Source organism: Lepidochelys kempii, chromosome 7 (assembly GCF_965140285.1).
Source record: "Lepidochelys kempii isolate rLepKem1 chromosome 7, rLepKem1.hap1, whole genome shotgun sequence".
NCBI lineage: Eukaryota > Metazoa > Chordata > Testudines > Cheloniidae > Lepidochelys > Lepidochelys kempii.
Genome location: NC_136386.1, coordinates 19,118,963 through 19,142,573, shown reverse-complemented (window position 1 = coordinate 19,142,573; position 23,611 = coordinate 19,118,963). Strand labels below are relative to the sequence as shown.

General features: G+C 45.8%; 1 protein-coding gene across 2 annotated transcripts in view; it reads left to right on the top strand.

Annotated features, from left to right (window-relative positions):
* Positions 1-23,611, top strand: part of PLXND1 (plexin D1) — a 123,699-nt gene that overhangs the window by 96,096 nt on the left and 3,992 nt on the right. Inside the window, exons 26-35 of one of the 2 annotated variants that reach the window (XM_073351269.2) lie at positions 652-798; positions 2,669-2,825; positions 4,833-4,936; positions 6,546-6,609; positions 9,631-9,665; positions 11,856-11,960; positions 12,799-12,962; positions 14,849-14,996; positions 20,094-20,234; positions 22,993-23,067. In XM_073351269.2, coding sequence (XP_073207370.2) covers positions 652-798; positions 2,669-2,825; positions 4,833-4,936; positions 6,546-6,609; positions 9,631-9,665; positions 11,856-11,960; positions 12,799-12,962; positions 14,849-14,996; positions 20,094-20,234; positions 22,993-23,067 — 1,140 coding nt within the window. Of the gene's footprint in view, positions 1-651; positions 799-2,668; positions 2,826-4,832; positions 4,937-6,545; positions 6,610-9,630; positions 9,666-11,855; positions 11,961-12,798; positions 12,963-14,848; positions 14,997-20,093; positions 20,235-22,992; positions 23,068-23,611 lie in introns of those variants that run through there. The other variant, XM_073351270.2, reaches the window with a different exon arrangement.

Genomic DNA, 23,611 nt, shown 5'->3' with positions numbered 1-23,611 from the left:
GGAAGAAGGTTTTGCTATTGGTGGTTAGGACAGTACTGTAATGATCAGGGCTTCATTGTGGTAGGGACTGTACGAATGCATAGTGAAAGTGAGTCCCTGCCCCTGCTTATATTTATGCTCAATGTGCTATATTGTACACTGTCTATTTTAACAATATATTTTGAACCATATAAACATTGCATTCTAGTTATGAGACATAAAGCCGTGACCCATTTGTGGTAATTCGTGATCCTACAGCACTTCTTTAGGAGTTAGTCAGCCTGATTCGGGCTATCACATCCTGCCTCTCTAAAATTCCCCCCATGTGACTTCATTTGGGTGTGACGTCCTGCTTCACTTCCTATCCTAAACTGATGTGTTGTGTATTGTTGCCACGCGCTGTTACTGTGAGATGCTGAATGCCTTTAGCTCCCAAAAATTCAGTGGGAGTTGAGGTTACTGCGCTCTTTCCAGGGATTTCTCAGCACCTGGCATGGATCATCCTTAAACAGCAGGCACTTCCAACTCCAGAGGTGTCTGGGACCTTGCAGGATGAAATCACTATGTCACCTGGTGCATCTGTGCAGACCCTGTCTTAAAGGACCACGTAGTTTGAAGGATTTACTTTAATTGATTCCTAGTTACCCACTTCCTTTCCTTTTCTTTCCCCAGGAGACAGTTGGGGAGCCCTTCTTCCTGTTGCTCTGTGCTATCAAACAGCAGATCAACAAGGGTTCCATTGATGCCATCACGGGAAAAGCCAGGTATACTCTCAATGAGGAATGGCTGCTGAGAGAGAACATTGAGGCAAAGCCAAGGGTAAGTGAGTCTTGAACCCCTCACGTGATGCCATGTCAGGATTCTGCAAAAGCCTAAGATGCAATTAAAAATGTTTGCCCAAGAAAACTCTAGAGGCTTATGTTTAAAAAGAGATAGATGTGCAAGTATACTCGTAAAGTACGTGTGTAATGTTGCACCTCGCTTGCATGTGTCATTCCTTTGATCGCACAATCAGATCAGATTATTGGGCATGTAAATGATTCACCCTCCTCTACAAATGCTGTTACCCAGTTTGCACATGTAATTGTGATAATCGTGCATGTTAGACATGCAGTGGTGCAGGCACTTTTCACGTGCAGTGGTGACCCTGACTGTTTCAAAACCAGGCATGCAACAACCTAGACAAGGAACATATCCAACCTGGCTCTTGCAGAGTCCATCTGATGGGCCCGGATCAGGGGTGATGCTAAATAGATAGATGATGATCTCTGGCAGTCAGAGGGTTAAAGAACAAAGAGTGTCTCCTCTCTACAGTTTCTGGCAAATCAGTGACTTCAGTGCCAATGAGAAGTTGCTAGCTATAAAGTTGCAATCTGGTGTGAAAGCTTTTGTACTGGATGTTATAGGAATCCTGCTGAAAAGTAATCCTGTAAAATGCCTCTCAGGAATAACTCAGACAAAAATGTATATCCAAAGAGACTTTGTTACCATCAGTCTGACAGAGAATGCAGTAGACAGGCCTATCCAGAGCTTGGCCCAAATTTTGCTTTTGATATCAGTGGGGGAAACCTGGAGCAGCTCCACTAAAATCAGTGAGGCTACTCCAGATGTACACCAGTGTGACTGAGAGCAGGTTTTGACCCTATAGCCTTAGCTGCATCTCTGCAGATTCCTTTTACCAATTGACCTGTAATTCACTGGGCTCCCGTGAAAGTTCCAGCTGTAATTCTCAGGCGTGATTCTCAGGCTTGCTGTTAACAGAGATGCAAAAACAAGACCCATAAAAGTGTGGGTGCAAAATGGGAGGTGGTGCCGAAGCTCGTTTGGAATCAAGCTGGTGGTGTTAGGGGGGTGAAGGGGAGGCTGGAGCAATATTGACTGGAAAGTGGGATTTGAATCGGAATACTGGATCAGCCCAGCTTGTGTTGGGAAGAGCGATGTGATTGGACACCCAGAACATGAGCCTCTGTTGCTCTTCTTTTGACTTCATTGGTAGCTTCACCAAAGAGAGGAGAACAGGATACGCTCCACACTGTCCTGTCCTCCAAGAGGATAGCCGTCACTTTTGCTGTCCTGTGATTGGCTGATGTGACCGTTTTCTCAATGTCATGCACAATGAGACAATTTACCCTTTCCATAAGGTAGCATAGTTTCATCGACTCCCATGTCACTGCCCCCACTTACCCCAGTACTAAACTTGGCCCAGCATCTGATACAACAAAACCTTTATGCAGCTGAGGGAGTCCATTCATAGCATTGCAGGAAGCCACAACAATGGGCACTGACTGTCTCCCTTGTCACCAGTCTCAGCAGAGGAGCCAAGGACATGAATGGGCCATGGAGACTGAACCCTCTCACCCTTAGAGGTGGTCCCTGTGGGGCAGGGCTAAGGCCCCTTAGCAGGGCAGAGTGGGGGAAGCTTGCACTGTTGCTCCTCATGCACCCCTAGCTCTGTGAATAAATAAGGGCCCTCAGTCTCCAGGGCTGTAAATCAGCATCTTTCACCAGCACTGAGACTCAAACAGAGGTTTTGTTCAGTGGGATTTCTAGCAGCACGATGCATGGAATGTACCAATAAAAACTGTACGTGCCCTGCAACCTCTTGGTGTCCTTGGGAATCAACAGCCCATTATGGATCATCCCCATCCATTACGGATCACCCCAACCCTAACTCTGCCTTTCCCCACAGAACCTCAATGTGTCTTTCCAAGGCTGCGGCATGGACTCCCTGAGTGTTCGAGTCATGGACACAGATACTCTAAGTCAAGTTAAAGAGAAGATCCTTGAAGCTTTTTGCAAGAATGTCCCATACTCCCAGTGGCCAAGAGTAGAAGATGTTGACCTTGGTAAAGACTCTTTTCCCTTGAGAAATGCCAGTCCTTATTTTAAGGGTGAAGGAGCTCACTGTGTACAGTATGGTGCCCACTGTCAGGGAGAGCAGCCATCCGCTCTTGGCACTGGCATTGGCCGGTTGGGTGGAGAGAGAGAGGGCATACCCAGAGGAAGGAACAGTGATCCCTGGCAATGAGTCATAGGGCCAGATTCCAGTTAGTTTGACTGATGTGTGAGGTGTTATACGTTAGGACAGGAGAAGCTGGTGTTACGTACACAGGAAGTGGACAGGAGAAAAGCCTAGGACGTTGGAGAGTACTTTAACTTGCACCTTCTTAAACCCTGCCCTCCTCTCTGCCCCTGTGTGTATTGCTCAGCCTAGCAGAGGTTGCCTTACTCTCAATTACGGACACTCGTATCTGCATACTGATGGACAACATTCATCACCTTACCGGCACTAGTCTGGGCATAGGCTCAGACATTTCCTTTATCTACCTGTGGGCCATCTCTTTTTCCAGGCTCCCTAACAAATAGATAATAGTTCTCTAGTGCATCTGTGTAGCTGGAGTGACTGGATCAGAAATGTTGCTGTAAATATGTTTAGATGAACGGAGTTGAGACTAGCAAGAAGGTTTTGCTATTGGTGGTTAGGACAGTACTGTAATGATCAGGGCTTCATTGTGGTAGGGACTGTACAAATGCATAGTGAAAGTGAGTCCCTGCCCCTGCTTATATTTGTGCTCAATGTGCTATATTGTACACTATCTATTTTAACAATATATTTTGAACCATATAAACATTGCATTCTAGTTATGAGACCTAAAGCTGTGACCCATTTGTGGTAATTCATGATCCTACAGCACTTCTTTAGGAGTTAGTCAGCCTGATTCGGGCTATCACATCCTGCCTCTCTAAAATTCCCCCCATGTGACTTCATTTGGGCGTGACATCCTTCTTCACTTCCTGTCCTAAACTGATGTGTTGTGTATTGTTGCCACGCGCTGTTACTGTGAGATGCTGAATGCCTTTAGCTCCCAAAAATTCAGTGGGAGTTGAGGTTACTGCGCTCTTTCCAGGGATTTCTCAGCACCTGGCATGGATCACCCTTAAACAGCAGGCACTTCCAACTCCAGGAAACGAAAAGTTAGAAAACAGCTGTGCCCTGTTCAGCTCTTTGTCAGTAGTTGGCCAAGATGTTGCCTGGCCCTGTTCCCCATCCCAATTGACTTGGAATGGTGTGTGTGGCCGTAGGTGACATACTGAGCGAGTGCACTCAGTGAGGGGAGAATGGAGGAGGAGATTACATGGACATTGAAATTCAATGTCACAGGTAGCCACGAAGGGGTGACATTCACCATGGCCAAAGCCTCGCTAAACAGTGCCCATGCAGAAGGCAAGATGTGAACCAAGTAGCAATCCTGCCCCTCACCCTGCTCACCACTAGCTGATGCCCCAGTTCATGTCTCCAGGTAACCCTGCAGAAGAGCGGGAACGCTATGCTTTTTGTCTGTTGGCTGATGCACACGGGCATTTGGGGCCTGGAATCTGGTAAAATGAAGCCTAGGCCCAGCAATCCATACTCTCTGCCCACACCACACAGCCTTCCCTCTTGTGTGCTGTCAGGAACGGGTCAGAGTACTGTGCGCAGTGGAGAATTTATGCCAGATAGGGACTGACAGGGGTGCACACTTACAGTGGCTCTGAGCACCTGGTGAGATGGTCAGAACCCTCTGTACCTCCCTCCGCACCATACAGTCCAGTGTGGACTCAGCCCTGGTTCACCCTCCTGCCCTAAACCAGGAAATTGCACTTTCCGCTTCTCAAGTTAATCCTGAAAGCTTTCCTATTGCAGGCCTGTGAGAGGCATCTGTGGTCCAGTCACATGGCACAGCAGAGACCCCAATACCTCCAAGCACCTGTTCTCTACGTTAAACGTGGCGTTTAAGCACACATTGCTCCAAGCCGAGGTACACGTGCCCTGCTCAGGCTGGCTTTGCATTAACTCCCTTGTTTGTATTTAGAATGGTTTGCCACAAGCACTGACAGCTACGTCCTGCGGGACCTTGATGACACTTCAGTGGTGGAGGATGGCAGAAAGAAACTCAACACTTTAGCCCACTACAAGGTAAAACTGCAAGTGCTCACAGACAGACTTCCATTCCTTCCAGCCAGTCTGTCCTCAGGGACATTCCCTTCCCAAGGAGGATTAACAGAGACAAGCAGGAAGGTTGCCATAGCTCCATGAGAGCTTCCGGGGAACAGACATCTGCCCTGGCAAGAAACTCATTAATATTGCAACACATTGAGATTAATTAAATGCTCTTCATGCAAAACAAGTTATTACTGACAACATAAAAGGCTCCTATTCCCAATGGCCACCATCCATGCTGATTAACATCATAGCACTCCCCTTCCCTGCTCCCACTGAAATCTATGATAGAATTGCCATTGACTGTCCTGAAAGCAGGCTCTGGCCCACAAATGGGAGCTGTTTGTTTTTGTAACAGAGGGTTCCACTTAAAGTGACGCTGTCAAAGAGCAGAAGCATAAAATGTACGGTTACATGTGATTTCACCAAAAATGGATCTGAACAGAGATGTTTTCTTGGCTCTTTTTTTACCTTTAAAACTAAATGAAAACTGGAATTTTTATTGGATTCTTGATTTCCACATACCCCGGAAATGCTGGAAGCACAATCCACCCTGCACTGCAACACAGTGCATGGAAAACCAGAAGTGAAACATTATGATCACTGTTACTGTGGTAGCACCTACAAGCCCCATTCATGGACCAGGACCCCATTGTGCTCCATGCTGTACAAAAACAGAACAAAAAGACCGTCCCTGCCCCGAAGAGCTGACAATCGAAATTTGGTGGCATTTTTCCTTGGGAGCGAAAGCATCTAAATGTGAAAAGCCATTTTCTTTTCTTTTAAATAATCTGATGTGTTGTTACTTTAATACATAAATCGGAGGTATCCATCACCATGGTGTCTGGAACCATTTATCTATCTTAGATACTTATATGGCCTCCAATACCATAGTATTGGAGCACATCACTGTCTTTAAGGTGTTTATTCAGCGAAGAAGGGACATACTATTATCCCCATTTTACAGATGGGAAACTGAGGCCCAGAGAGACCAAGTGATTTGCCCACAGTCACAGGAAGTCTGTGGCAGAGCAGAGAATTGGACCAAGTCCCAGATTAGCACACTAACCATTGGACCATCCTTTCTCTCTTTTTTTAGAAATAACAATAGTTCCCCCATGAGGGGAGCTTGCACCACACACACACACACACACACAGCATTTCATTTCTTGCTTGGCATCAGTCAAATCCAGACGGTGTATTTCTTCACACTCCTAGCAAAGGCCGTTCCCCCATCCATCTTCTCAGCCTGGAGAAAGAGATGAAGAATGGGCCTTGCCCTGGAAGTGGCAAGGCTCCTGTGTCATTAGTCACTAGTGCCCAGATGCTCAAAGGTATTTAGGTGCCTAACTCCCATTGATGTAATTGAAATATTGGGAGTTAGGCACCTAAATCTGGGGCTAACATCACAGTGTTTTATTCCGCAAGGTGCAGTTGTCATCTTGAGCGTGGCAGTTTATGTTTGCTGCTCAGACACAGCTGCATCATGAGTACAAGGCTGCCCCAGCTACAGAGCTACCTCGCTTAGCTGTAATCCCGAGCATTCCTTGACATCCTTTACCTTTGTTCTTCTCGTCCTCCTCAGATTCCTGAAGGTGCCTCTCTGGCAATGAGTTTATCAGATAAGAAGGACACCACGCTAAGTCGAGGTAATTTGCTTTTCTCTCTCTTTCATAGTGATGGCACAGGTGACCTTTGTTTTTAGAGATGGGAATTGGGTTCAGGGTTGGCTCTGAGGAGGTGCAGAGAGCCTGCAGACTGCACATTTCAGACCTCTTGCTGAACAGATGAGTGTGGGGTTAACCTTTTCACGGCTAGCTAGAATATTGTGGTTCCCCTCGTTCCTGGAGCACCATCCCCCGGAAATGCATCAAGCATTCAACCAGTGATGATAATCAACTTCAGCCTATGACACACCTCCTCTTTGCCTGGGAATGCTGTAAACACATGGGCAGCCCTCGTCAGTACACAGGGCAGATATTTCTGAGATGCCTGCAGCCCCAGTGCTGGGTGCCCTCAGTTTCAGCTTCATCTGTCTCTTTTCTGTAGTGCTGCACCACATGGCAGGCTATCGAGCTGTGATCCTCACTGGGACCCAGAGCCTGAGGCAGAACTCAGTGGGAGTAAAAACTGAGGATTTGGCCCCACAGTCGTAGTGTGGTCTGAGCGTTGCTAGGCCGGGTGGCCTGGCGACTTCTGAGTGAGCCTCTGACAATGGAATAGACCAACAGGATCTCCAATTGTTCTTCTTCGAGTGCTTGCTCATGTCGATTCCACTGTGGGTGTGCACACGCCCATGTGCACAACCGTCAGAGACTTTTGCCTCAGCGCTACCTGTAGGGCCGGCTGTGGTGCCCCCTGGAGTGCCGAGCTCAAGGTGCGGTATATCAGTATCTCCAATTGTTTTTCCAGCTGGTGCTCTTTACCCAAGAAAGCTTATGCTCAAATAAATTTGTTAGTCTCTAAAGTGCCACAAGTCCTCCTTTTCTTTTTGCGGATACAGACTAACACGGCTGCTACTCTGAAACCATTCATGGCACTGTGGCAAATATATATAGAATGAGCAATCAGCTCTTAAACGCCCCCTCCTTTCCACTGGATTCTTTACTACTGAGATACAACAAGCCCCAGATGTCTTCAGCTGCTCACAGAACGCTTATGCTACAAGAACTTGTGTGGCTGAATCCTGCCCTTTATATATGAATGGTGCAGCACCCTCAGCCAGAATTGATGGCTGGACAAAGAGACAGAAAGACGGAGCAGAGACACTTAGTGCTCTATTGACTGCAGTGCGTGACATTCTCTGTGTGGCGGCCAACAGTCTGGAGGAAAAAAAAAAAAAGGAATCCAAAGAGCTGTGAGCAGTGTTGCTGCAGTATTCTGTAGAGCTGTGGGGGGCCAGGACCAGAGACTGCTGGGAATATAATACGTTGGTCATCAGGCTGGACAGCATGAGGTCATCTCCATCAGTGCTGCTGAATAGGCCCATTTGTCACTCTTTGTACTTGAATGGCTGCTGTTTAGTGTTGTGACAGCCCAGCTCCCAATTTCTGCTGAATGCTTCACATCAGGCTGAAGAGCTTTTCATTGGATGAGTAGTGTACGAGTGGTAGATCACGGTTTTATGGTCAATCCTCATGTGTCACTCTGACATCCAGCGATGAAACTTCTAAACTTCTCATTCCAACACTAAGGGTTTTATAGGTCACTTGTAAAAAGGAAAAACAATTGATTTTGTGTCCTTTTGTGCTAAAGCCCCTTTTTAATCTGTGTTTATACAGCACCTAGCACATTGGGGTCCTGATCCATGACTGGGGCTCCTAGGTGCTATGGTAATACAAATAATAATAATGTTATGTTGTTGTTGTTGTTGTTATTATTATTATTATTATTTTATTGAAATATGTGGGTGGAGGAGAGGGGAGGGTTCTGATTTCTCTCTTTTTTTAACCTTAAACATCTGGATTATCAAGTCTCCTCCTGTGTTTGCTCAAAGACTGTGTAGAGAACGGGGCCGGGCCCTATCTGTCCCTCAGTTTGAAGGTGTTTGAATCTTTCACAAAGAACCTTTTTTCTCCAGATGTTTGTTGGAGGTTTGCATTGAACAGGTGTTTACAAAAACAAAACAGAAAAGGAGGAGTTTGAAAATCTAATCAAAGATCACTTCCCCTCTCAATTACGCAATGTCACTCTCTTTGAATGTCAGCATCTGTCTAGTTCTCAAGTGCTGCATGGAGTCATCCAGCAAAGGCAGGGTAGACAAGAATTTCATATGAAGAAAAAAATCAGACATAAAGTTTTTAAAAGCTGCCAGTTTCTTTAGGCCTTCACACGTGGTAAAGAAGAAAAATGGCACAGCTCCAATGTCATTTGCCTTTGAGATCACTTTTAAGCCACAAGAATTTGGAAGATCATTGCACTGCTTGGAGAGGGGAGGGAGTTTGTGTTGGATGGAGAGGAGGGTGGAGGAAAAGTGTTGCCCTGCCATTCAAGAGCAAGTTCAAAGAGCAGCCGAAGCAACACACCTACCCAGAAATGCTGCCGCTCAGAGTGACCCATTCGCAGAATAAATGGAGTAGATTCAGGGTGGTGCCCCAGTCAAATGTGTCTTTGCAGAAATGTATGTCTTGCTGGGTCTTTCCTTGTAGCTACTGACCATCAGAGTCTGAAAGCAGAAGTCATTGCTTGCAAACAAACAGTTACAGCAGCTTTTGGCCGCCAGATTTAGTCCGCGTATAGAAATCAGTTTCCTTTCTGAGACCGGGTGATAAGAGACTCTTTCTGAAATCCGAGTCAAACAGTATGTTGTCCAGTAATGATAAATGCTGAAGTACAGCCTAGACAAGGACAAACATAACTAGTGATCAGAGTGCAGGACTGGAAATTGGCAACTCACGAATTCTAATCCTGGCTCTGACACTGTCTTCAGGCAAGACACTGTGCCTCTCTGCCTCAGTTTCCCCATCTGTCTAATGGGTTAAATACCAACTTCACAGAAACACTGTCAGGGTTAGCTAAAGTGGCTTGTACAGGAATCACTTAGTGTTGTCCTTGTTGCTCCTTCCCCAGAAAACAACACCCACACCCAAACTTTTTCATTAACTGATTCTGTATGAAGTTTTCTGAGGCACAACATAAGAAACTAAGCTGTTTTTTTTTATTTTTTCCAGTGAAGGATTTGGATACCGAAAAATACTTTCATTTAGTAAGTATCCCATTCCAAAAGCCATCAAGGCTAATGACTCTCCCACTGTGTGTGGCCAAGGGTGTTTTTGTTGGGGGTTACTTCACCCATCTCCTCCCTATTTCCTTTGTAGAAAATGTCTATTTGGGAACTGGACCCTTTCACCAAGAAATTGCCTGAGAAAGGAGGTACTGATAACTTAAGGAAAAGGCAATGAATGCACACAAATCCCAACAGCAACTTCCCTGGAGCCCTGTCTTGTGGCTGGGAAAAGAATTACTTAGCTAGAGGAGTGTGGTGGTGGGAAGGAGGCCTGGCCGGATGGAATTTGCAATGTACAATTGTTATGGAATGAGCCTGCCTTGCAGCAATGTATTAATGTGCACTTAAAGGGCACTAATGCTGTGCAGAGTTTTTTTGTCAAAGGCAAAGCTAGGAATGCTTTCCATATGTACAGTAAATGCAGGCGGATGCATTTGTCACCCAGCTAGCTTGTTGGCTGGTGATCAGACCTGCCCAGGGGGTTGGCTGAGCCCCCTGTGGTTACTGCGTTGTTTTTGTAATAAGGTAATACTTGAGCATACGGTATGTTTGGCAGAGAGATTTCAGTTTTTATCTTAATCTTGATCATAGTCTCAAACGTATTTCACCTTTCTGATGGCTGCCAACTAACAGATACAGGAAGAGCAAAACCCTGCTAGTCAGGGATGTTTCCAAAAAATGGAGTTCACTGCAAGCCTATAAACTTAATCTTTACAAGGAAGTAGTTTGTGCCATACAGAAAGATTCCAACCTTTTTATTCTGTTGCTCAATCATGAATTTGTTATAGCAAGAGATCTTCATCTGGCCTAAATCAGCATAGCTCTATTTATGTCGATGGAGCTGTTCCGATTGACACCAGCTAAAGATCTGGCCCAAAGAGTTACATTCCAAAGTAGGGGTAGGTAAGTTCCAATGGTATGAAACTCGATGGGAGAGAAGAATCATACTCAATGTGACTATACTATTATGATATTCCTGGTAACCTCTTCCCCCCATGGTATTTCTGCTTTTGGACCCATGTCATTTCCATGTACGTGATGAAAGAGGAGTGAATCTTCTTCAGCCTTGATTATGTTAACGTAACCCAGCTCCGTGGGGCTGAAGCACTATGTGTGACAGTGGCAGAGGAACCCCTTTACACTGCACTCAGTGAGATGCTGGCTCCCCATGATACCTCCCCGTCAGAGAGACCAACAGTGGGGTCGAGAGGCTGCATATAAGACAGCCTTACTAGCATGGAATATAAAACCTATCCTGCAATGGAAACAGAGCAGAGATCTGTGGCCTGTTCTAGATGCCCATTACCATTAGAGAGTTCAGACAACAGCATGGACTGAGCAGCAAGCTAGGAGAGAAATGCCTGATTCCTAATCCCAGCTTTGCCACTGAGTCCCTGTGAAGCCTTGGGCAAGTCACTTAATACATAAATACTATTACTCACCCATCTCAGTGAGGTAGTGATGATTTACAAGTTAATGTTTGGACAGCACTCTGAAAGTCTGAAGTGATGTATTGTTATAAGGGGGAAAGGGGCATTTCAAGCATCAGGAAATATTTTATGAACTTCACATCTTTCCAAATTAAAAAAAATGTGCTCCAATAAAAAAAATACTAGGAGCACTGCAGGAAAAGAGAGAGAGGGTGAATATGCACATAGAAAATAATCAGAAGAGGTACATCAGTGGCATGCTAGGGCACTGCCGGGGCACTAATTCAATGATCTGAGCAATGGAACATTTAGATTTTGTTTTTTGTTTTAAAGGTAGCAGAGGGTTTGTTAACAAATCAAACAAAGTTTTTGTGCTTTTTCCACATTTCAAGACAAGCTGCTTTTTTCTGTGTAAGCCTGGCCTTGTGTTGCTGGTATCCCAAATTACAGTAGCACTGGGGGAATTCAAGAAGTGAAACAGACCAAAAACTTAAATGAAATTGATCGGTTCATTTTCATTGTCCAAGTTAAGAGAAATAGAACAAAAGGCACAAATAGCAAAAAGTCAGTTTGATCATTAAGTTTCTTTCAGTTTTAACTAATCTAATTGTGTGTTTGGCAGCATAGATAATGTTTTATTCACTGTGTAAATTGTGTGTTGGTAACATCCCTTCTTACTCAGTAAAAAGATGTCCCGAAGGCAGGAATCATGAGCATATTTTTTCTTGTATTGACTCAGGTTCTTCCAACTGATGAACTGATTGAACATAAGAAGTCCCATAGACAGAGCCATAGAAAAAAAGTCCTACCTGAGATCTACTTGACCAGGTTGCTATCTACAAAGGTAAGAGAAGCTGGGCCAGGGTGAGAGTTTTGTTTATGGGAAATAGGATATCTGTTGGTAGCTCTGTCATAAAATGTGACTTGTTATTTTTAAGCAAGGTTACATTATGCCCTGAGTAGAGATGGGTGCTGTAGCATCCCTCTCTGTAGAGAAGAGATGGGACTCTGCCATACCAAATATAAGGAATTTGAAGCTGCTGGACATAAGCAGACCCTGTAGTTTTCTCTGACTTTGTAGCTGGTAGTCTGCCTAATGAAGCCACACGTTACCTCCCTGTTGCCTGGCCTGGCCTATACACTTAGGAAAGGGATTCGGACTACAACAGAGGCTCAAGACCCAAAATTAAGATTTGGGCACAGACTTCCCCAAAGTTTGGGGATGTTCATATCAGAGGAGGGGGAAGAACATTGGTTCAATCTGGATTCAGTTTGGAACTTCCCTACACTCCAAGGGTGTTTGGATTCAGGGCTTGGGCTCAAGCCCATCTTTAATCCCAGTGTGATGTATAGCTGGACCAGAGATCATAAGAATGGCCAACAATCTCTAGTTTTCTATTTACTGTGCAGAACAATCACAGATGTGCTCTGAGATCCCAGCAGTAAGAAAAAGCAACTTCTATGCCAAAAGAAATTAGCTCCAAACTGGAGCTAATTATATCACCAGGCACAAAACTAACCTTTCTCTCTCCCATTTTGCATCCCCTCCCTTCCTCAATTTACAAAACTGGCAGCAAAGTCTCTTTCACTTGTGAAGAACAAACCAATCCCCTCGGAATAGTAACTTTTTTTTAGTTGTTGCTGCTTCACCTTGGCCAATGCTATGTGCACTTGTCCCCTAGGGCACGTTGCAGAAGTTCCTGGATGACCTATTCAAAGCCATTCTCTGTATGCGAGAGGACAAGCCGCCTGTGGCTATCAAGTATTTCTTTGACTTCCTGGAGGAGCAAGCGGAGAAAAGAGGGATCTCTGACCCTGACACTTTGCACATTTGGAAAACCAACAGGTTTGGAAGATGAGACCCATTATTTCCTTCCTTTCCAGCTCAGCAGGACAAGTAGATGCAAAGCCACAGTGCCTTGAAATAATCATTAAAGTGATAATGCAGAGAGCTGGTAACGAATACAGGATTTAGAGTGCTTGGTGGGGCAGAGAACTGGGGCAGGGGCAGAAACAGAGAGCTGAGGGGTACAACTAAGGGACAGAGGAAAAAGGGGCAGAAAGGGGGACAGAAAAGCCAAGGGGCAAGTGTGGACAGAGAGCTAGCAATATTGCCAACCTCAGGTATTCAGAAATCCGGAGTCTGGCCCACAAAAAGTCATGAGATTGTCTTAAAAATCACGAGATTTTTGAAGCAATATATTTGGGTTCTTTTCATTTGTCTTCTGACTTTTGAACCTTTTGGGGGTCACATTTTCAAGCTTCTCTCTGCAGCCATGAAGGCTAGAAAGTTACTGTTTTTTTAATAACCCGCTGAGATGCTGGCATCTTCACATGACTCCAGGAGCTGGCACTTCAAGAAGAACACCATATAGTGGGAGACAGATGGTAAAGTGGCAAAAGTTGGCATCACTGAGCAAGAAGAAAAGCAGAGAGCTGGGGCCAGATTACTAAGGAAGGCTGTGGAACACAGAAATGAGGAATGACCCAGAGGGCCAAGGCAGAGATAGGGAAGAAACTTGAAGGAGGTTCAGCCATCTTAATAGAAGAGGAGTGGCGAGAACTCGGGGGAAAGGGGAGAGGAAACTTGAAGGAGAGGCTCAGCACCTCTCAGATGAGAGGGGCAGTTGGCCCTGAAGTTGCCACAATGGGACCAGCTGTTCCAGCCCCAGCTCATGGAAATTAAGAACATGCTTTGGGAGAGAAGATCAGTGGGTATGCAAATTCGCATAATAGGTTGGTTTAGGGTATGGAAATTTTATCTCCAGGTTTTTGATGCGCCAATAGATAGGGCTGCTAATGGGCTACAGGGCTTCTCCCTTCTTGGCCGCTGGTTCTAATCCTGTCCAAGTTGGTTGTGAGCCAGAGTTGTTACCATCAGATGCTCGGAGTTCTGCTTCGTGGTCTCAGTACAACGCCTCGTGGGCAGGTCTCTCTGTCCCCATTGGCACTTGAGCTGGCAGGCTCAGCAGCAAAGCCAAGGAACGCGTGAGCCACGGAACTGATCCATCTAGGCCAGGGAGGAGCAGATGGAGAGAAGTTTGCACTGCTGCTGTCTGTGCTGTAGCCATTTCATGGCAAGTTGTGTTTGCAGGGCACAGTCACCAGTACTGAAATAGCTGCCACAAAGGTGTTCCAAACATCTGTGCTAGGAAGACAGGGTGAAAGCGACAAAAAAGAGCAAGACAGCAATGGCCTTCTGGATTTATGCCCTTGGAGAGAGAGAAAATGTAATGAAGGTCAGACACAAGGGATGTTTCCCAGGACTGTGCCTACCCATCAGGCCCTGGTTACATTCTGACACTGAGACGGATGAACAGGGATCAGCACCACTTGTAGGAAGTTATCTCTGTGCTTTTGCCTGTAAATTTAGAACTATTTTATGAACGATGCAAGGCTCAATGAATTGCTCAAGGTGTAATGCAGCGATCATACCTAGGTAGGGAACTCATGCATACTCCATGCCTGATCCTCACACTTCACCCTAAGGGAAACTCCCTGTCATCTGTGAAACACATTCCTGCCCCTTCTAGCCAAGGTGATGCATAGTAAGGGATGGTAACAACAATTAAATAATAACCTTGTCTCCATATTTTTCCCTTTTCTTTTTTTCTTGTGTTTTTTCTCCTCCATCACCCCGTCTGCTTTTTTCTTTCTTTTCCTCAAATCACTCTGGACTGATCTGGGAATGTCGAAGCTCATCCAGTCTGTTTCTGATACTTTCCCATGCAGCCTACCTCTGAGGTTTTGGGTCAACATTCTGAAGAATCCCCAGTTTGTCTTTGACATCGACAAGACTGACCATATAGACGCCTGTCTCTCTGTCATAGCCCAGGCCTTCATCGATGCCTGTTCCATCTCCGACCTACAGCTGGGCAAGGTACAGATCTGCAGCTCCCACTAAGATGCATCTGTCCCTTCTCCCCACTCTCTGCTCAGAGATAAGTCTTACAAGAATTGAGATTGGGTGATGGGAGTGCATGGTTGTAGGCATGCTGGAATGATAGGCAACATGGGAGCCAGAGTCTGGGAAGTTAAGGAAATTGAAGCCTAAATGGTGAATGAAATATTCTGGGTCCTTCATCAGTAGACCAGGTGGTGCGCTGCGCTGTATATTGTTCCCATTCTTAAAGGAAAACTTCATTGCTGAGCCCAATAGGATAAAAGCTCAAACTGAGAAACAGCCATCACCTTGAGTACACAAAGAAATGGGATTGTGACAGTATGTGTGTTAATTACGGCTGACATAATGGCTGATGGCAGCTATGGGGCTGAGAAGTGTAAGGATGGGCCCCATCAACCCTGGGGTGCTGACACTCCTGAATCTCAGGCAGTCTCCAATCCAAATCTCAGTTTTGCAAGTAGGCCCCATCTCCAGCTTTCTGTGATGCTCTGTCTGAGAGTCCCGTGCAGAGGCTATGCACCAATTCCTGACCTGCATTAACAATAGTTTGAGTCAGAAGGAAAATTTGAATGCAACTTTAAATGGAAGTGAGATTCTCATCTCACTTACAACAGTTCAACTTCAGTGACTTCGACAGAGCTATTCCTGAATGACCCTGGGGAAAGAGAGGGAAGAATCAAGCCCTTAACACTGAAAACATTAAGGCAGGTTGAAAATTGGCTTGTGGCCTGTTCCATGTTGGGCAGCACAATGGAGACCTGGTCTATACTATGTTTTGCCAGATAGGCAATGGCATTCTGTTAGGAATGTGAAAAATCACCCCCCAAGAGACACAGCTATGCTGGCAAAAGCCCTGGTGGACATGCAATTATACTGACCAAAAAAAGACCTTTTGGCAATATTGCCTATTCCATTCAGGGAACTGGTAGAAGCTATACTGAAAAAAAACCAGTATAAACTGGTCTCCACTAGCAGGGTTTGCTGGTATAGTTCTTTTTCTAGCATAGACAAGGCTTTAGTGAACTAAGCACAAGACTGGGAACCAGAAACTACTGCAATCTCATCCAAGCTCTACCACTGACTTTCTTTGAGGCCTTGGCCAAGTGACCTAGGCCCAGAACATCACAGGTATTTAGGCACCTAACTCCCACTGAAATCAATAGGTGTTAAGCACCGAAATAACTTGAGATTCTGGCCCTTGGTCATAAATTTTCAAAGTGTGTGCGCATGGGCAGCGGGTAAAGGAGGCTGGGAGAGGCTAAGCCTTCCCAAACCTCCACTAATGCTTCCTGCTGCGGCCCTGGGGCTGGGCCATGGCAGGTCTCAGAGTTCCTCTGGGTGGACCAGGCTCAGGGGCTCAGTCCTGGTAAGCCAGGGCTCCTCCGGACTGCTCTGCATTCTGGCAGGCCAGCCCAGACTTGGGGCTGCTCCTGTACTCCAGGGGCCAGCTGGGGTTCAGGACAGCGCTGGTGGGCCAGCCAGCAAGAGCTGGGGCGGGGGCAAACTTTGGGCGGAAGGGGCAGGGCAGGGGGCTTGCCTCCCCCAAACTGAGGGTGCACATGCCACGTGTGTGGTCCTTTTTGTACACACTTCTGACCTGCATGCAATGTCAGGGTTGGGTACAAATAGATCTGTGCACACACAAGCAACCCTGACTTGCATGCATGCATCGGGCATAGCCCACGGGCAGGTGAGGTCTACATGGAAGTTCACTTGCACTTTTGGGAATTTAGGCTTTAACCACTCAGGTTTCCTATTTGTGAAATAGGGATAATAATATTAACCTACCTCAGGAATTAAAGGGTTAACAAATCCATTTGTATAAAGCTCTTTGGCAATATCAAGTGCTATATAAGTACTGTTGGTATGAGGCGCTCATCCTGCCCCTAGCACATATTCCAGCATTTAAAGCAAGTTGTCCGTGTTGCTCAGCCCAACAGCATGAGGTTTGCTTGTCCTGTACAGAAAAGTCCTGTGGACTCAAACAGGTATGAAACCTTATAGGGGCCTATCGAAAATACTCTGAAAACATGACAGAGAGAGTGATTATTTATTTAGGCCCCAAGCCTGAAAAACAGTTACACATGTGCTTTATTTTACACAAGAGCAGGGACATTTACTTCTGTTTTAAGCACATGTGTAATTGTTTGCAGGATCAGGGTCTTATTTATTTTTATGATGATAGTTGCCAGAAATCAGGATCAGCTCCCATTGTGCTAAGAGCATTACAAAGACGTACAAAGACACAGTCCCTGCCCTAAAGAGTATACAATCTTTTGAGTAGGTTGTTTGATTTCTAGCAGGGCTATCCTAGGGTATTCTGGTCTGTCGGCAGTTCAGCCACACTTACAGAAAAGCAATCATTCGTTATTAAGTTCTGGTGGTGTTGCCAGAAGGGGTCATTTTTCAGTGTTGTAAAACGAAAAGCGACATGTCACGGTTTGTTCAGGTGAGCAGTGCTCTGATTATGTCACTCTACAACTGCATGAGGCTACGAGAATGAGTATTTTTGCCTTCAGAGACTTTGCCAAGATCAGGTGGCGGATCTAGGTGCCATCAGTTCACACAGGATTAATCAGTTTAGTTCTACCCTATTTTGAATATGCCCATCACCCTAGTATCTAGGCATCTGATTCTACTCAGTCACAGTGGTTTTACCTTGCTGTAACACCATTTACTGCAGTGGGGTTACTCTTGATTTGAGGGACATCAGAATCAGGCCCACGCATCTAGCGTCGTCTTGGGATTTTATGTTGCTGAGGCTATTCTCTGCACTTTACCACTGATAAATGTTAGTAGTTCAGAACAGTTATTGGTCTTTATGGGGCTAATCCTGCGGCCCTTTATCCCCCAAACAGTCTAACTGAAATCATGGAAGTAAGGACTCAAGGAACAGACTGTAAATATACAACAGTCTAGAAAGTATGGGCCTGGTTCTCCTCTCACTGCTACCCGTTTTACCCCCATGTAACTCACATCACCCTCAAACTCCATAGCTCAGGCAGCTAGAAGGAAGAGAGGTTGCGTGTGTTTTATTGTCCTCCCTTTGGCTCCGCTGAGTTTGGTGTTGACATCTGAAACTTCCTGACATAAATAAGTTTTATGAGTGAGTGCTGTAAATCATGTCCTCATGGTGCAGTATGTGACGCAGAGCACACCCTGTGGGGGGCTGGGTGTCGGGGCAGAGCATTCCACCTAAATTAAAAGCATCAGGAAGTCTTCACTGGGAGAGATTTAATACTGGAGGAAGATCTAATGACTGCTTGATTTTTGTTTGTTTGGGTTTTGAACATTTTTTAGTCTGTTACGAAACACCTATAATTTGTCCTTGTCAAACTGTCAATTAAAGAAGGGGGGGTCAGCTGGGGTCAGACAGCAGATGGAAATGTTTTCAGAAACACAATAGCATAAAAAAGGAATCGTTGAGTAATGTGGGAAGAATAAATCTCCCACATAAAAGTAAAGTGGCCTGTATATACAGTATGTCACCAGCCTTACACTGATGTAATTGCACTGTCTTCAGTGGAGTTACTCCCAGTTTAAATTGGTATGAGATTAGAATCAGATCACATATATCTGTATTCTGTGTATGTAATAAACTTTAGCATGCACTCCCTGTGCCAACATACAATTTATAATACATATACATACAGAAACGGAGAAATAACTAAGAGGAAGTTTGGTTCCCTCTGAGCTTTGTAAAGGAAGTGTTATAAACAGGCTATATAAATATGCAGGGCATTGCACAAATGCAGTCTGGGGGGTTGAAACCACACAGACCCTACAGCTGATGCTGAATGCCGCTGCCCATTTAGTGAGGGTATGGCTCCACTTTGAGTTGGTAGTATAATTTCCACCTCAAGAAAACATGCCTGCACTAGCTAGTACCCTAAAAACAGAAGTGCTACCACAGCAGCATAAGTGGTGGAAAGGACCAGCTGCCCCAAGTAGGAGATGCTAGGGATGTATGCGGGGTGGGTAGCCCCTCCCACCACTGCAGCTACACTGCCATTCTGCACCACCAGAGCTAGCGCAGGTATGTCTCCTCAAGCTGGAAATTACCCCTCCAGAAAAATTGTAGACATACCCTTACTAGTGGTAGCCACATCCCATATTACAACTGTGCCCTAAAGGCTTCACTGGCTTCCTGGTTATGGCCCGGTGCATTTCAAGGTGCTGCTATGAACCTTGAAGGCCTTAACTGGTTTTCTAGCTGAAGGACCCGTTCCCTCCCTGTGTAGCTGCAACATTTGGGGTCAGCTGGTGTGCTCTTGCTAATAGTCCCTGGACTTGTGTGTCTGGGGGCTAGGACAGGCTAGTCTCAGTACAGCATCATTCAGTCTAGACCTTTCTCCCTTCCTTGTCCCAACAGACAGTCTGTTGACCTTCAGGGCACCATGTAAAGGTAATAGGCCCAGGTCATTCCCAGGATAATGCTATTGAAAGGAATGGCACTACCTGGAGGATCAATTTGATCCCACCAGTTTACTTGGACTTTTGTCTGAGTAGGTGCTGGTGGGACTATACCATCCCTGATAGCTGGGCAGGGAGAATGAGATGATTAATGTCCACTTGGACAAAACAAAGTGTAGTTGGTTATTTTCCCTTTATTAATTTACATGTACTCGATCAGACAGAATGTGAGCAGGACACATTGTTTTAGACGACTAAAAATAAATCAAAACTCTAATGAAAAAGAATCCAAGGCCAATATGTCAACCTGCAAAGCTCAGTCCCTCCCACCAACGTGACATAAAGAACTTGATTTTTAAACAGGCTGCGTGCCCAAAATGAATGTGTAAATTTGGGCAACACCTCATCATGTATGTACCCAGTACCCTGATTTACATGCAGTCTTAGCCGTTGTATGTGCACAGTAGTCATGCCATTGTGCACACATTTTGTGCATCTTACTGGTTAAAACCAGGACCCCAAAGTTGAGTTTTTTCCTTAACACAGTTGAAGTTCTTGTTTTAAAAACTTCGTATTAAACTTCCAGTGTGAAGCCCGGATGACCAGGGAATGAGCCTTGGAGCCAATGAAGTATCCATCTGTCTCTCTCTCTCTCTCTAGGACTCACCTACCAATAAACTACTGTATGCCAAGGAGATTCCAGAGTATAGGAAAATAGTGCAGCGCTATTACAAACAGATCCACGACATGCCACCTCTCAGTGAGCAGGAAATGAATGCACACCTCGCAGAGGAGTCACGGGTAAGAAATCTGCAAAGCCATGGTAGCTTTAAAGAAGGTCTACTCATACACCCACTGGTGTCTGCTGGAGCAGGAGCAGCCCCACAGAATCCGTTGTGGGAGTGTGGTGGTGTTCTCCAGGCTGCTGAGCACACCTTTTCTGGCTGCCGTAATGGCTACAAGGTTGATAGGTTACCTGTGGGGAAAGCAGGCAGGGATCAGCTGTCTGCAGTACAGGACATTGGGTAATGCAGTACAGGACGCTGGCACTGAGCATCATACTTGCTAATGCTGAAGCTGGAACAGAAAGGGAAAAATCATTTCTCCTCTCTCTATATAAATGTAGAGCTAGATCCACTAACTCCACTTTCTCCAGCTGCAACCTTCAAATTGTCAGGGATTGGCCCTGTTTATTTGCCCTAAAGAGGAGCATGGTAGGAATAAGTGATGTGCTGCTGTGAAGACAGAAGAATTCTGATGAACTAAAAGACAGTTGATTCTGAAGCTAAGACTCTCTCTAAGCACATCAGTGTAGACCAGTATGTCCCTGCACTGGGAGTGAACAAACTTGGGTTCTGTACCCAGGTCTGCCAGTGTCTTTGTTTGTGATTTCACTGCTAAGTGCTTCAGTTTCCCCCTCTATAAAATTAGAATAATAGAGCTGGCCTGAGAACAGTAATTCCAGTTTGCAGAGGATTTGGAATGAAACAAAATTTTGATGTTCTCCATGAAACAAATTTAAAAAAAAATTATTTGGAACACTGAAACATTCCATTTAGATTTTTTTTTTTTTAACAAAACTTTGCCTGGCAGGCTGCCAAAGCGCTGGGAGCCAGGTCTCCCATGGCTCCGAGGCCTGCTGGCTACCCAAGCACCCTGCTCTTGGGAGTTGGAAGCCCAGGGAACCAGCTTCCCAAAGAGTCTAGAAGCCCTGAGGTCCCCAATTCAGAGGCAATCTGCCTGATGAGCTACTGGGAAGCTGGGCAGGTGAGCTAGGAAACCAGGCATGTTTCAAAACCTGCCTGGCAGTCACGTTTGCTGCCTGGGTTCCATCGGCGCTTCATCAAAATAGAACCAGCTCCACAAAAGCATTTCAGTTAACAAATCTGCAAATTCCAATGAAAGATATTTTGTCAGAAGTTTCCCGACCAGCTCTTTCTGACCCACTTCTGTGATGTGCTTGGAGATTGTGGAAGGGTTGACACGTGGCTGGCATGCCCTCTCATGGCTGGGCAGGCATAGCGGCTTTTTCCTCCCTAGCGCCTCTACCAACAGATACTCAGTTCTCACTGTAGTCTGTCTTGTCTCACAATTCAGCCCTCTGGCCAGGTCACCATTAAGTTCCACCCTTTCCGGGATAACAAGAAGTCCAACCAGATTCTAAACCTTTCATCTGGTCTTTGGCCCTCAAATCTGGGTCGCATCATCTCTACAGCCCTTCACTCAGGGTTTTCAGTTGTCCTTCGCCACTTCTCAGGGGCCTCTTACCACCTTCCCAGTGGCTGGTAGGGAAACCCAGTCCAGGGACCCTATAACCCCAAGTTTGCTCCACCAGCCTCCTTGCTGCTGCCTCCCTGGACTTCTTCCTACTATAGCCATTTTTCCCCCAAGCTTTCTCCCCAGCCCCTTTGCAGGCTCTTATAGGGCCAGTGCCTCCCAGGGCTCGCTCCCTGGAGGTCTGGTTCCTGCTCTTGACTGTTTTCCCGATCCACTGCAACCCTTGCATCAGAGGGTAGCATTAAACTCCCCAGGCCTCCATGGCTACCAGTTTTATCCCTGCTAAGCTGCTTCAGGATCACCCGCCTGCTCTTGGGTTTGGCCTCTCCCTGGTGGAGCCAGTTCTTCCCCTTTATCTCCAGGCCCAGCTATCCAACAGGGACACCCAAAACCATCAGAACTGCTAAACTCAACTGCTGTGTCCTGGTCCTCTGCTCTCTGCCACCAAAAGAGTGACTACAGCGTTCTTCCTTCACTCCCTGCAGACCCCTTCTGCCCTCGACTTGTTCCCTTTAGAGAGCCAACCAGCTGCTCCCCAGCTGGGCTTCAGCTTTAATGAGTCCTGGCCCACCCTTCATAGAATCATAGAATATTAGGGTTGGAAGAGACCTCAGGAGGTCATGTAGTCCAATCCCCTGCTCAAAGCAGGACCAATCCCCAACTAAATCATCCCAGCCAGGGCTTTGTCAAGCCTGACCTTAAAAACCTCTAAGGATGGAGATTCCACCACCTCCCTAGGTAACCCATTCCAGTGCTTCACCACCCTCCTAATGAACTAGTTTTTCCTAATATCTAACCTAGCCCCGCCCTGCAAATTGAGACCATTGCTTCTTGTTCTGTCATCTGCCACCACTGAGAACAGCCTAGCTCCATCCTCTTTGGAACCTGCCTTCAGCTAGTTGAAGGCTGCTATCACATGCAACCAGGTGGGTTAATTGGGATATACAGAGAGCTACAGATGAATGGCGCTATATAGTATTATTAAAATGGTGCCAAATTCATCCCTGGCATAAACAAATGCCACTCCCAATGTAATCTGTGGAGGTGGGCCCTGTTTGTGAGAGGAATAAATTTTGGCCTTTGCCTCTGAAGTCACTAAACAAGTATAACATATAGCTTGAATAACGTAGATGGAAACAAGAGTCCAAGCATTTTGATCCAGTGTTAACTTAGAGCAAATCAGATCTAAGCCTTTTATTACTCCAGTTGCTTTCTGTTGAACGGACTAGATTCCTGCATTTGGATTAATATTCCTCCCCTGTTTGTTTTATCTTTTATGAAGAAATATCGGAATGAGTTTAACACCAACGTGGCCATGGCTGAAATATATAAATATGCCAAAAGATACCGCACTCAGGTAAGCAGCTTAATTTGTCAGGAGGTGAAGTCAGTGCTCAGCATTCCAGGTAACTGTGGGGAAATATCTGATGTCCTTTTGTATGCAACATTGGTGCAGCCATGTCAGGGCAGGTCTACACTATGGCAGGGATCAATGCTCTGAGATCAAGCCACCAGCCGTCAATTTAGCGGGTCTAGTAAAGACCCTCCAAATCGACTGCGGCTCACTCTCCAGTCAATCCCTGTACTCCTCCCACAACGGGAAGAGTAAGGTAAGTTGTCGGGAGATTTTCTTCCGCCTCAGTCTCAAGATATTAGAGAGACAAGGTGGGTGAGGTAATATCTTTTATTGGACCAACTTCTGTCGGTGAGAGAAACAAGCTTTTGAGCTGTACAGAGCTCTTCAGGTCTGGGAAACGATCTCAGACTGTCACAGCTGAATGCAAGAAGGAACAGATTGCTCAGCATAAGTAGTTAACACATATTTCAGGGGTCTATTCAAGATGAGGTGGTGCATTAACACCCCTCCAGACATAGGGGGGAAAGAAACTGGAGGGGTGGGA